The 12966-nt window shown below is 35.2% G+C and overlaps 2 protein-coding genes across 2 annotated transcripts; both read left to right on the forward strand.

Moving 5' to 3' along the window:
* Positions 1 to 7137: 7137 nt before the first annotated feature.
* On the forward strand, positions 7138 to 9526 carry LOC136065152 (protein FAR1-RELATED SEQUENCE 5-like). Its single transcript, XM_065767925.1, has 5 exons — positions 7138 to 7446; positions 7582 to 7885; positions 8008 to 8288; positions 8399 to 8535; positions 9313 to 9526. The coding sequence occupies exons 1-5, from the start codon at positions 7138 to 7140 to the stop codon at positions 9524 to 9526; spliced, it is 1245 nt and encodes a 414-aa protein (XP_065623997.1).
* Positions 9527 to 11560: 2034 nt separating this feature from the next.
* Positions 11561 to 12499, forward strand: LOC136065154 (uncharacterized). Its single transcript, XM_065767931.1, has one exon. It carries the CDS (start codon positions 11561 to 11563, stop codon positions 12497 to 12499), a length of 939 nt encoding a protein of 312 aa, XP_065624003.1.
* Positions 12500 to 12966: the final 467 nt, after the last annotated feature.

Genomic DNA, 12966 nt, shown 5'->3' on the forward strand with positions numbered 1-12966 from the left:
TTAATTTCAGAAGGCAACGGCACGAGGCTCGTGGAGAGGAGCGTGAACAAAGTCAGGAAGGTGGAAGAAACCTTGAATCTGAAAATCAATCAAGGGGTGCTGCTTCACGGAGGGTACCACATTTGGAGAGGGAGGTGGACCAAATGAGGAAGGTCATGGATGAAATGAGGGAGAGCATGAGAAGGACCAATCCTGTAGAAGATTTGGTTCACAGAACTGACTCACCCTTTATCACATCATCCCAACACCATCTACTTTATAGGTTTATAAATTATATATATATATATATATAATAATTCAATGGTTATAATGAGAGGAAGAATTTAAATTCTAAATATTTCTGTTGGAGACACTAAATTATGTCCATCCAGTGAACTATGTACTAAAATCTTAGAGTTACAAGTTATATCTTATCCTAAAAATTTAGGGACAATTTTACTTTAAAATTTATATTAAAAAAAATAATAAAAAAACTTGTTTTTAACTTTGCTTGGATATTACAACCTACGGATGAGGCAATACAATTACATCCATTCTTTTCCTAAATAAAATATAAAAAAATTACAGGCACTTCATTACCAGGCTTGATTCAGTATTTTTAAGTAGTTTAGCTAGCTAATGCAATAATGTAACAGTAAAGGTGGAATTCCTATTTATATTGGAACAAATAGTTTTTCCCAACTTCATCAATTTAATTGTTTTTAAAACAATATTAGTGAATGCTATAAGTATCCCACTCAAGCCTGCCTAAGTTGGTGGAGTATTATTAAATTTATATTATATAGATCATTGTCAATCTCGCATAAACCTTAGCTACTCTGCTCCTATATAAATGGCTTAAATTTCTCCTTTCTCCAAGATACAGTTACATAGCAGTTTACACTCTATTTCTGATATGTAGTTTTTCCATACTGGTCCCCAAATAGTTCTCCGATCACTTGCATGAACTTAGAATTTTCTTTTCCTCTTACGATTGAATTTTCTTTTTGTTTGGTTCTGTGAAAACAGAAAATACTAGAAAAGCTCAAAAATGAAGTTTCTAGCACTTGCCCTCGTCCTGATGATGGTGAGCTCTTGCTTGGCTGCAGACAAAAAGACTTTATCGGCCAAAATGAAGATGGAAGCTAAAAAGCCGCTATTCGATGATGAAAAAGTTGATGTTGGGTATGGTGGAAGCAGTGTGAATAATCATCATTACATTCCTAGGGAGGATTTCAACAACAACAACAATGGTGGTGGTAATAATAGTGAGAATGGCAATAGAAAGACTTTGTTAAGTATTTTAATCGATGGATGATGCTTATTTAATGTGTTGTAAATCAAGTGGCAGTATCGTGATAACATGATATGAGTTTATGTTTAGATTTGTGAGTCTGTACTATCACTAAATATTACTATATATATGCATACTTTTGTTTTATGTGTGGTAATAATCTTGGTCATGTGGTATGAGGCAATTGCTTTTAGCTATAACATTTCTACGGATGTGACAAGCTGCCATATAAAATTCTAATTTTTCAAGCACCAACAAGGAAATGAAGAAAATTATAAATAAATAACAAGGAAATGAGTGCTGACTGGTACTCAGTGTGCCCTAATAGGCACTTCAGCGCATAATTTCTTCTCAATTTTCAATTTTTTTTATGATTTGCACTCTTATCTCTAAACGACTTGAAGGATAATTTTGAGATAAGAGAGTTTGAATCTAATTAAAAGACCTGGAACCTCTTCATCTATAAAGTAAGGATCATGTTAATGGATGCCCTCAGAACAATTGTTAATAAATAATTTTATGAAAGTTTTGACATGAGTTTCATGGGAAATATAAAAGGCCATTAGAAAAATTAATTGCTTGATCATTTTTCCATTTTTAAAATAGTTCCTAAATTAATGTCTTTAAGACATCCTTCAACTTTTCTCATAAAGTAAATGAGAATCAATCAAGAGAGTCAATACCATATCGGGGGCTGTACCGGTTTGGCCAACAGTATGATATATTTTGGATATCGGTCAATACTAATGTACTATTTCGGGTTTACCGCTATTTTTTACTATTTTATACAATATACAAAGTTACATTTCTAATAACTCAATATATCACTTTGGCAACTTTTTATATTTTTTGATGGAGTTATCAACATAAATATATAAAAGTGAAAACTATTAAATAATCCAACACCCACCAACTCAAATAACTTTTTAACAGATTCTCTATCCCATTCTCTATCTCATTTAAATATTATTTCTTCATTCATTGTTTATTCTTTTTTTAATCATCATTTATTCTTTTTTAAACAACTATATTTTTCAATGAGAAGTGTTATGTTCACAACATTTTATGCACTACTTTCACAACAAAATTTATGTGAAAAGTTCTTAATAGTTCTAATTTGAACCCATCACTGAAATTATTTTTTTACTCGTCAATATTAACTAATAACAATCTGTTACTTAAAATTTATTATGAAATATTGTGGTAGTATTTTTCAATTAGGATTTTTTATTTTCTATATTATTTTTCTTTCTTTCATTTCATTTTCATCCATACACGTTTCATTTCTTTTTTCCTTTTTTCTTTTTCTTGTTTTTCTCTTCCACACAAGTGTCCAGTGTTCAGTTCTATCTCTATCCCCCCTTCTTTTATTTTGTTTTTCACCTCAAGAACATTCCAGCAACCACATTTACTTCACATCAGAGAAGAGAGAGAGAGAGAGAGAGACTGCTGCTCATCCGCTGCCCCAATGCCGGTGATTGAGGTCGTCGAAAGGACAAAGCCAGTGGAGATCAGCGTTCACCATGCAGCACTACCACATCCGTCATCCCACCGCTGCTTGTCCTCCTCCCCACCACCAAGCTGGGTCAAATCGACTTGTTCTTTTTTCTTTTTCTTTTTTTTCATATTTGCTTATTCTGATTCAAAGCTATTGTGTATTTTTCTTTCATTTTTATCTTTCTTTTTGTTGGGTTTTCTTAGCTTACTCAGATTTGCACCGTCCTACCCTTAAAAAACTGCCAAAATTACCACAAAAAAAAAAAAAAAAAGAAAAAAAGAAGAACAAGAAGAACAAGAAGAAAGCATTTTGTGTTTTGGCCCGGCATCCATTTACCGGCCAAAATAGTTGAATTTTCCCGGCACGGCCAGTATTTTTTCCATTACAAAACAAGGGGAGTATCTGTATCGGTTTACTGGCCGATACGGTATATACCGGCCGTATCAGCCGATACAGTACGGAATTGACTTCCTTGGAATCAATAAGAAAAGGAAGGCAAAGGAAACAAAATTTTCCACCTTTACAAGACCAGTCATTCATCAACCAAACCCCCAATCACCATAAGCAGAAAAATAATCCTAAACTTGTAATAGTTCTTCTCCAAGATTTGCAATCATCAAAATTTCAGAGAATTCCTCATCAAAACCATCGTCAAATCTTAAGACAATGTATTCTTGAAGGCATTCAAAAATACATAATCATCAAAACCCCAATATATTGAGTTACATTCACCAAGCCAATTAAAAAAAAAAAAAAAAAAAGAAAAAAAGAAGAACAAGAAGAACAAGAAGAAAGCATTTTGTGTTTTGGCCCGGCATCCATTTACCGGCCAAAATAGTTGAATTTTCCCGGCACGGCCAGTATTTTTTCCATTACAAAACAAGGGGAGTATCTGTATCGGTTTACTGGCCGATACGGTATATACCGGCCGTATCAGCCGATACAGTACGGAATTGACTTCCTTGGAATCAATAAGAAAAGGAAGGCAAAGGAAACAAAATTTTCCACCTTTACAAGACCAGTCATTCATCAACCAAACCCCCAATCACCATAAGCAGAAAAATAATCCTAAACTTGTAATAGTTCTTCTCCAAGATTTGCAATCATCAAAATTTCAGAGAATTCCTCATCAAAACCATCGTCAAATCTTAAGACAATGTATTCTTGAAGGCATTCAAAAATACATAATCATCAAAACCCCAATATATTGAGTTACATTCACCAAGCCAATTAACAATCCGCTAAGGAACAAACCATCAAAGTAAGGAAACGGTTTGTGGAGTGACCCAAGAAGGAGAGAGCAGCAACTATTCATTCATCAAGGGACCAAAAGTAATTTGCCACCAAGTCTATTACAAAAGTGCACGTATATCTCTAATTCCTTTTTACTTTTCTACGTTAGTTTAATTATATGCATATAAATTTTGATGATATGCATTGAGTATGAGTAAGCATGCCTAATGACCAAAACATGTTGAGATAAAATGTATCCTGATGATATATGATCACCATGTAAGGGAGGCCAAAATTTCAGATGCTGTGCATGAGTACAAATGAAAAACTCAAACATGATATAATAAATAGAGAGGTGCTATGTCCACAACATTTTTACAATATTTTTACAACAAATTATAGATGGTTAGTTGTTATTGGTTCAAATTTGAACTTAACACTAAGATTACTTTTTTACCCCAACAATAATAACCAGTAATAACATACCACTTCAGATTTGTTGTAAAAATATTGTGGACATATCATTTTTCTAATAAATATGATGTTTAGCAAGAACATGTATACATGGCAATTTTGCCCCAACCCGCTTAACCAGCCTCTCCCGGCTTCACCATTAACGTTAACGTGAGAAGAAGCAGCAATGTTAGTCTTGGGTGGACTTCGTTAGTTTTTGCTTAAAATTTAATGAGGTGGAATTGAGTTTTTAATCTCCACCGTTGGTTTATTAGTGAGTGATGTGGCAGCTTCTGTTTAAAACAAAAGGAGATATCCAGTTAAATTTTCACTGGAGGTAAGCTAGACCCTTTCTCTTTCACCCAGCTCGACCAATTAACTAGTTAATAGTCCATTATGCTATGCTTATTGTGCCCATAGACCAAGTAAAAATGGGTTGGGCTGGCCCAACCCTGTCCATTGACGACCCTTATACAACTAGAAATTATTTTGGTTGATTGACTTAAATTGCAATGACACCTACAGCTAGAAAATTATTTTTGATACAGGTTTAAAAGACATCTCTTTCACTACATGTGTAAGACTCGCATATGTGAACCTCACATTTTGTGAGAGAAAGGTCTCTCATGAGATACATAGAGGTGCTGGACATTCCAGTAGAAGGCATACTTTGTGTGTGTTTGGTAAAATTAAAAAGCCGGCTTATTTTACTATTTAGCTTATTTTTGCTAGTATTCATGAGTTCAACGACACTCTTTTTACTATTCATAGATCTCACTGTACAATTTCAGCTAACTTTTACCTCTATCTGCAGTACTTTCTAAAAAGTTTTCAATGTTAACAAAATAAACGGATCCCAACAGACTCTTTGTGTCAATTATCCAATCTTTTGGATTTATAATATGTTTAAAAAAAAAAAAAAAAAGAGAAGAAGATGTTCATGCAAATCTCCTACATACATTATGTATACATAAGATTAAGTCCAAGAGTGAGAATGAGTATTACTAAGATCCAAATATTCAAAAAATAATTTAGTAAAAAACTTCAGTTGAACGGGTGAGAGGACTAATTCCAAACAAAAAAAATAAAATAAAATACAATTATAGTGTATGCCAAACTAATAACTCCATAGTTTCCACGTCAATCATAAGAGCAGTAGATTCCAAGCAAGAAAACTACAATGCTGGTGTGTGTATGTGAAAGTTCAATATGTGTATAAAACACCCTTGAACGTTTAGACCCCCAATTACAAAGTTACCAATTCAAGCTTTATATCAAACAATTAATGTGCGGAACATGATAACAAGCTCATAACAGAATTGATAAACAATCTAAGCCAAATATAAACACATCCACAGCAGTAAATATAAGGCAAAGATAAAGGGAAGGAAGATGCAAACACACGGACAACACACGATGTGTTATCAAAGAGAAAACCGAAGTCCTTGGCGTAACCTCTCCGCCGCCTCCAAGCAGTCAATAATCCACTAGAAAATGTAGTTGGGATACATGAACAGCAATAGACCCTCCAAGCCTAATCTACCCAGGTACCTAAGCCCTCCAAGCTTCTTGCCCCAACGAGGTTGAGCTGAACCTTTTTCTTTTCTAACTTACCGGATTCCGCTACTAGACCATAGCATCAACCAATGTATATTGGTTCCTTCCAAACTGCTTCTCAACAGCACTAAATAAACCTTCTCACAGGTGTGGTGTGATAAGGATTTGGTCAATGACCTCTCAAGGATGTGACAATGGAGAGGAAGAGAGTAGAGGAATTTGTAGAGTCTCTAAGGTAAAGATTGGGGATGAGGCAATCTTACTTATCTCTAGGGTTTCTCTCACAAAATTCTCTTAGAAGCTTTTTCAATTTAGTGGGTATAAGGGTCTATATATATTTTTTTTTTTTTTTTTTTTTTTTTTTTTTTTTTTTTTTTTTTTAAACTTCATCAACTCTTCAGTTTCAAAACTCAACGCCAAAATACAAAAATTGCAATAAGAAAAATATGTTTTGCCGCCCAAGTTCTCCCTCTCTTTTTATTTATTTTTCTTTTTTCCAGCCTACCAAATCAGATTTTAGAACTATTCGGTATAATCTTGAGAAAAAAGAGTGAAGAAGAAGAAGAAATTTCTTTACAAACTGTCAGAGTATCAGAGAAGGTATTTCCATCTTTACTTTTTATTTCCATCATTCATTCATTTATTTTCATTTTTCAGTGGTAATTCATGTTTCTTGTACATTTTGATTTATATTTAACAGTTACATGGAAGAGGAAAACAATGATGATAGTCAAAAATTGGATACTGATTATATTCCAAAACTTGGCATTGAATTTGGTTCTGAACAAGAGGCATATGACTTTTATAATGAGTGTGGAAGAAATTCTGGATTTAGTATTCAAAAAGAATGGAGCAATAAAAGAAAAAATGATGGCATGGTGACTTCAAGAAAGTTTACTTGTTGTAAAGAGGGAAATAAAGCCCCATGGGAGAGAGATGGTGGAGATAAGTATGAACAGGCTGAAACAAGGACAGGTTGCAATGCTCATATGATAATTCAACCTGATAAAAAGACGGGAAAATATTTTATACATAGCCTTGAGCTCAACCATAATCATATTCTCCATATTCACAATGTGCTCACATGATGCCATCCCAACGAAAGGTCTCAAAAGCACAAGCAATGGAAATTGATTTGGCTTATGAGAGTGGTATAAAATTGACGGATTCATATGAGTTTATGGCTAGGCAAGTTGGTGGTAGAGATGCTCTTGGTTACACGAAGCAAGATAAAAAGAATTACCATTATAGTAAATGGCAAAAAGAACAGAAATGTGGTGAGGCAGGGAATTTATTTAAATACTTTCAAAAACAAAGGAAAGAGAATCCTTCCTTTTACTATGCAATACAGTTAGATGCTTCAAAACTAATAACAAATATTTTTTGGGCAGATGCGCAAATGATTGTTGATTATAAGTTATTTGGTGATGTGGTTTCTTTTGATACAACGTACAAAAATAATAAGGAGTATTGACCCCTTGCAATGTTTGTTGGGTTTAATCATCATTGAGAGTCTACAATATTTGGGGCTGCCCTTTTATATGACAAAACTATTGATACATTTCAGTGGCTGTTTGAAGCATTTTTTGAAGCAATGTCTAGGAAGAAACCAAAAACAATTTTTACCGATCAAGATCCGGCAATGGCAAAAGCCATCTCATTGGTGATGCCAAATACTTATTATCAATTATGTAAATGGCATTTAATGCAAAATGCTCTCAAGGGTGTCAACCATTTATTACGAGGTGAGGATGAATTTAGAAGTGATCTCGATGCATGTTTTAAAATTTGGGAAGAGGAGGAAGAGTTTCTTAGTGCTTGGGATGCTATACTTTATAAGTACAATGATTTTGATAATTCTTGGCTTCAAAGTGCGTTTGAAGTGAAAGAGAAAGGGCTAAAGCATATGTCAAGATGTCATTTTCTGCAGGAATGACTACAACTCAATTAAGTGAGAGTATAAACTCTTATTTGAAGGATTATTTACAATCAGACTATGATATTGTAAAATTCTTCATACATTTTGAGAGTATACTTGATGCTAAACGTTACAAGGAGTTGAAGGGTGAGTACAAGTTAAGGCAAAAGTTGCCAAAAGTTAAGATTGCGTCACCTATGCTAATTCAAGCGGCACATATTTATACACCTAAATTATTTTTGAAGTTTCAAGAGCAATATGAAGAGTTCCAAGGAGCTTTTGTGAAGGAGCGTGTCGAAAGAAATGCAACTCATGAGTACATAGTTTCAATATATGGTAAGCCAAAAGATCGTCGAGTAATTTGGAATCCTTTTGAAAGGATTGTTTCATGTAGTTGTAGAAAGTTTAAAGAGGTGGAATTTTGTGTAGTCATGCTTTAAAAATTCTTGTTGTTATGGATATTAAGGTTCTTCTAGAGAAATACATCCTTAAGAGATGGACAAAAGATGCAAAAAATGAGATTGTGCAAGACTTTAATGGACGTGATATCAAACCTGACTCCAAGTTGGAAGTTACAACTCAATATAAGTTTTTGGGTCCAACGTATGTCAAGCTTATCACTTGAGCAAGTGAATGTAAGGAAGCATACGAGCTAGCTTTGGAAAGCTATAATGAGTTGAGCAAAACAATTGATGACATCCTTAGAAAAAAAATCTAATCTTTGTCAAGTTGATATTAACCAAGAAAATTCATTAGACGAGATGACAACCATTTTTGCTAAGGATCTCAAGAAGAAGCAAGGCTGTAAAGGAAGACGCTGGATTAAAAGTTGTCTTGAAAAGCCCAATAAGAAGAAAACAGGAAGCATCCATCAACCCAGACAAACAAATCAGTGTTTACATGTACTAGTCTCACCCTTATAATTTTTAACATTTATACTGCTTCACAAATATTCTAGGTTCTTTATTTAATGACATAATAATTTACTAAACATTACACATTATGTAGGATAAGCATTTAACTTCATCTATGCAAATTAATAGGGCCATTAGTTATAATCCTCTGCCATACATAGATCATTCAGTTCAGGTAACTTCATCCACGTTGTTTAATCTTTTTTTTTTCCCCTTCATTTTAGGTGATTTTGATTTCATAAATTGTACATTATTATTGATCACTAATAAATATAGGATTTGTACATTCCTCATTTTTCAAGTGTTGGTGAACCTTGTAATCCTTCATCGTTATCTCAGGTACCATTGTATTAGAGTTTACTTTGAGTGCATAAATAAGAATTATTTGATTTTTATTTTATAACAACTAGTTTTATACTATAAGATTAATCATCATTTTTAACTATTATGTTTCTACTATATACAGGGAAAGAGTATTAGAAATGAAGAATTTTCAAATGACTTATGTGGATTTTCTAATAGTTAATATTTGGCTAATAGTTGTAATGTGTCAAGCAAGAATGACAAATCCTCATGTTCCTCTTCCACGTTCTAAGAATCCTGGTGATCCTGAAGGGGATGATATCAGTTCATTGCTTACAAAGTTTACAACTAGTAAAATTGAAGCTTTTCTGACCTAATCTTCGAATGGATGCAGCGAATTCTTAGTTTTGAATGATTTTAAATAACCATTGTAATGGTCAAAGTTCTTTTTATCTTTAATGCTACTTTGTACTTTTTTAGCAAACAATTTATGCAAATTAGAAGAATAGTATCTTTTTTGATGGAAGAATAGTATGTTGCTGTGCTATTGGCTTGCAGGAAGAATATATATATATATATATATTAATCTATGTTGTTGCGGTTATAAAATCTCTAATAGGTGCCTAGTGCAGTGCTGTAGCTGCTGCATAACTGGTGCAGTGTTGTGGCTGCTTCAGTTTGCTAGTTGGCCTTAGTATGATTCCTTCAAATACAATGCTTCCTTCACAGTATATGCTAGCTGGCCCTAGCCTTATCTGAAATTCTTTGGGAACTTTTCTCAAGCACTTGGCATGCATTTTTTTAAACCCAAAATAAAAAATATCCATTCAAAGAGCACGCCTCCTCATTACAAACAATTAAGGTAGTAATCATGAAAAACTACAAAATTACAAGACTGTCCATTCGAAATTACTGTAAATAATCCTTTTTATTTTAATAGGTGAAAAGTTCATAAATTTATGTAAATAATCCTTCAAATCAGAGTTTCTACTCTCACTCAATTAAGTTGTAGTCATTCCTGCAGAAAATGACATCTTCACATATGCTTTAGCCCAGTTCTAAAATCTGATTTGAAGGTTGGAAAAAAGAAAAATAAATAAAAAGAGGGAGAACTTGGGCAGATACTGTTAACGTGAGAAGGAAAAAGAAAAAGAAAAAAGGTTAGTGTAAACGTTAATGTTGTTAACGTGAGAAGAAGTAGCAACGTTAGTCTTAGGTGGGCTCTATTAGTTTTTGCTTAAAATTTAATGAGGTGGCACTGAGTTTTTAATCTCCACCGTTGGTTTATTAGTGAGTGATGTGGCAACTTCTGTTTAAAACAAAAGGAGATATCCAGTTAAATTTTCACTGGAGGTAAGCTATTTTTACTTGGTCTATGGGCACAATAAACTTAGCATAATAAATTGTGGGTGGGTAAAAGCCCAAATGCATATATTAGGCCTTAGGCCCCATTTAAAAATATAAGTATATCCGAGGAGGAGTAAAAGATTGGGAAAGGCTCCAGTATGGAGAATCACGTAAGGAAAGGGAGGAGAAGTATAGCCCGAGTAGGCTGTACTCCTCGAATTTGAAGAATGTCGGTCAAGCATATACTTGGACAATTTGAATAAACTTCTAGGAAGTTCCAATGATAAGGATGAATTTCATGCACGTATAAAGATGATAAGAATGGAGAAATATGTAAAGAAAAAGCTAATGCCACCGCATTTAATGCATTACAGTAACTTTTCTGGCCGCATTTATGTGGAGAAGATCCTTGAACAGTGCAATCTCAGCTGCCACCACTCATGAAAAACTAAAGAAGATACCTGATGTGACATATACTCAAGTGAATGCTTAGATGAACAACAAGTGTACGATGAAGATGGCTTAAAAGAAAACTATATAAACAGAAGAGACCTCTTATGAAAGGGGATCGGAAAAAGAAGGAAAATAAGAAGAAGGAAAATTTACTGTAGCTCCAAGAGTAACCTTAGCCATTCAAATTACAATTTATCTCCTCGGACCTAAATTTATTCAAGTTCCTAGTGTTTTCATACTTGTTCTTATAATAAAACCTTGATTAACTATTGTAGACTTCACAAACATCCTAGTTCTTTTACCCACTCTCTACAAATTTATTGTATTGAGCTTATTGGGCTTACATCCCATCTCTTTTGGGCCTCGGCTACAAATCTTGACCCTACAATTGGCGCCGTCTGTAGGGAGAGCTTGAGTCAGAGTGAAATCACCAGTTAACGATGGATGAGCCAGGCCAACAACCAGCAGAGTCCAGAGCATCCCAGCACGGTGATCCTTTCCTTAACCTCGAATGAAGAGGTGATCGTGAAGGAAGTGTACATACAATACATGATGAGAGGAGCCAGTCACGAGGTGATAGTCGTGTCTCTCATGCAGACGGCAAAAGGGCCATGCAGCTGGAGATTGATCAGTTAAAAAGGGAGCTACGCCATGCAAAAAGGAAGAGAGTTTTCTCGAACAGTGACGTTTCTTCTGGGGATGAAAGAGACGTCAGTTACAAACGAAAGTCTCGAACTCCACCCAGCGAATCTTTCTCTTATGAAGAAGAGTTCCACGACAAGCGGCAGTTTAAGAGCCCTCCACTCAGGGGTGTAGGAAACGATGCTATGAGTAAGGCCCTAGACCAAATATCCAAGTCGCCTTTCACGCGTAGAATTGAAGGGGTGAGACTTCCCCGGCATTTTCATCAGCCATTATTCACCATTTACAATGGGCGAACGGATCCTATTGAGCATGTGAGCCATTTTAACCAAAGAATGATTGTTTACTCCAAAAACGAGGCCTTGATGTGTAAAGGCTTTCCATCCAACCTTGGACCCATTGCGATAAGATGGTTTGATGGCCTAAGGGCGGAATCCATAAATTACTTTTATGAGCTCACCCAAGCATTTGGTTCCCAGTTTGTGACATGCAGAAGAGTTCCTAAGTCGATAGCTTCCCTGTTGTCCTTGAGCATGCAAGAAGGGGAGAATCTTAAAACATACTCAGACAGATATTGGGAAATGTTTAATGAAGTTGAAAGTGATATCGATGAGGTGGCTATCAATACCTTTAAGCTCGGCCTTCCGTCTGAGCACGGTTTAAGAAAATCCTTGACTGGCAAACCCGTTACTAACATGCGTCAGCTCATGGACAGTATTGACAAGTATAAAAGAGTTGAAGAGGATCAACAGCAAGGGAAGGGAAAGGACAAGGTTATCCCTCAAGAGATGAGGGATTTCAGGTCGGACAGATACAACAACAGCAAGCTGCGTAGGGATTTCGCTAGGCAGTCAAGATCAGCAAATCCTCAAGCAGTCAATGCTGTATTTAAAGAGCCAGTGCATTAAATTCTGGAAAAGATCAAGAACGAACCGTACTGTAAGTGGCCGAACGAAATGATGGGAAACCCAGAAAGGTGTAATCATAACCTTTATTGTCAGTATCATCAGGACCATGGGCATACTACAGAGGATTGTAGGAGTCTCTGGGATCATTTGGACTAACTTGTCCGTGAGGGTAAATTGAAACAACTCTTACACCACTCTAGTGGCCGAGGAGGTCAGGCAAGCTCAGAGCCCCAAAGAGATGATTCTTCAAGACCCCTATTGGGAACTATCAATGTCATCCTCGTGGCACCAGGGAGAACAGGATCCTAGCCATCTCGGATAATGTCCATCGCCCATTTACCCACAGGAGATAGTAATCAGAATTCGAAGAGGGCTAAAAGGGAGAACCCGCTAGTACTAGGCTTCTCGGATGAGGATAAGATCGGGACCATCCAACCACATGATGATGCCTTAGTAATTACCCTTAG

The sequence above is a fragment of the Quercus suber genome, unplaced genomic scaffold (assembly GCF_002906115.3).
Source record: "Quercus suber isolate HL8 unplaced genomic scaffold, Cork oak 2.0 scaffold_26, whole genome shotgun sequence".
Lineage (NCBI taxonomy): Eukaryota > Viridiplantae > Streptophyta > Magnoliopsida > Fagales > Fagaceae > Quercus > Quercus suber.

Excerpts from the sequence above, each read along its gene's own strand:
- LOC136065152 (XM_065767925.1), top strand. The coding sequence starts at position 7,138 with ATGGAAATTGATTTGGCTTATGAGAGTGGTATAAAATTGACGGATTCA. Across the intron at positions 7,886-8,007 it reads TGATAATTCTTGGCTTCAAA|ACTATGATATTGTAAAATTC; the intron begins GTGCGTTTGAAG and ends ATTTACAATCAG. Across the intron at positions 8,536-9,312 it reads TATAAGTTTTTGGGTCCAAC|GGAAAGAGTATTAGAAATGA; the intron begins GTATGTCAAGCT and ends TACTATATACAG.
- LOC136065154 (XM_065767931.1), top strand. The coding sequence starts at position 11,561 with ATGCAGCTGGAGATTGATCAGTTAAAAAGGGAGCTACGCCATGCAAAA.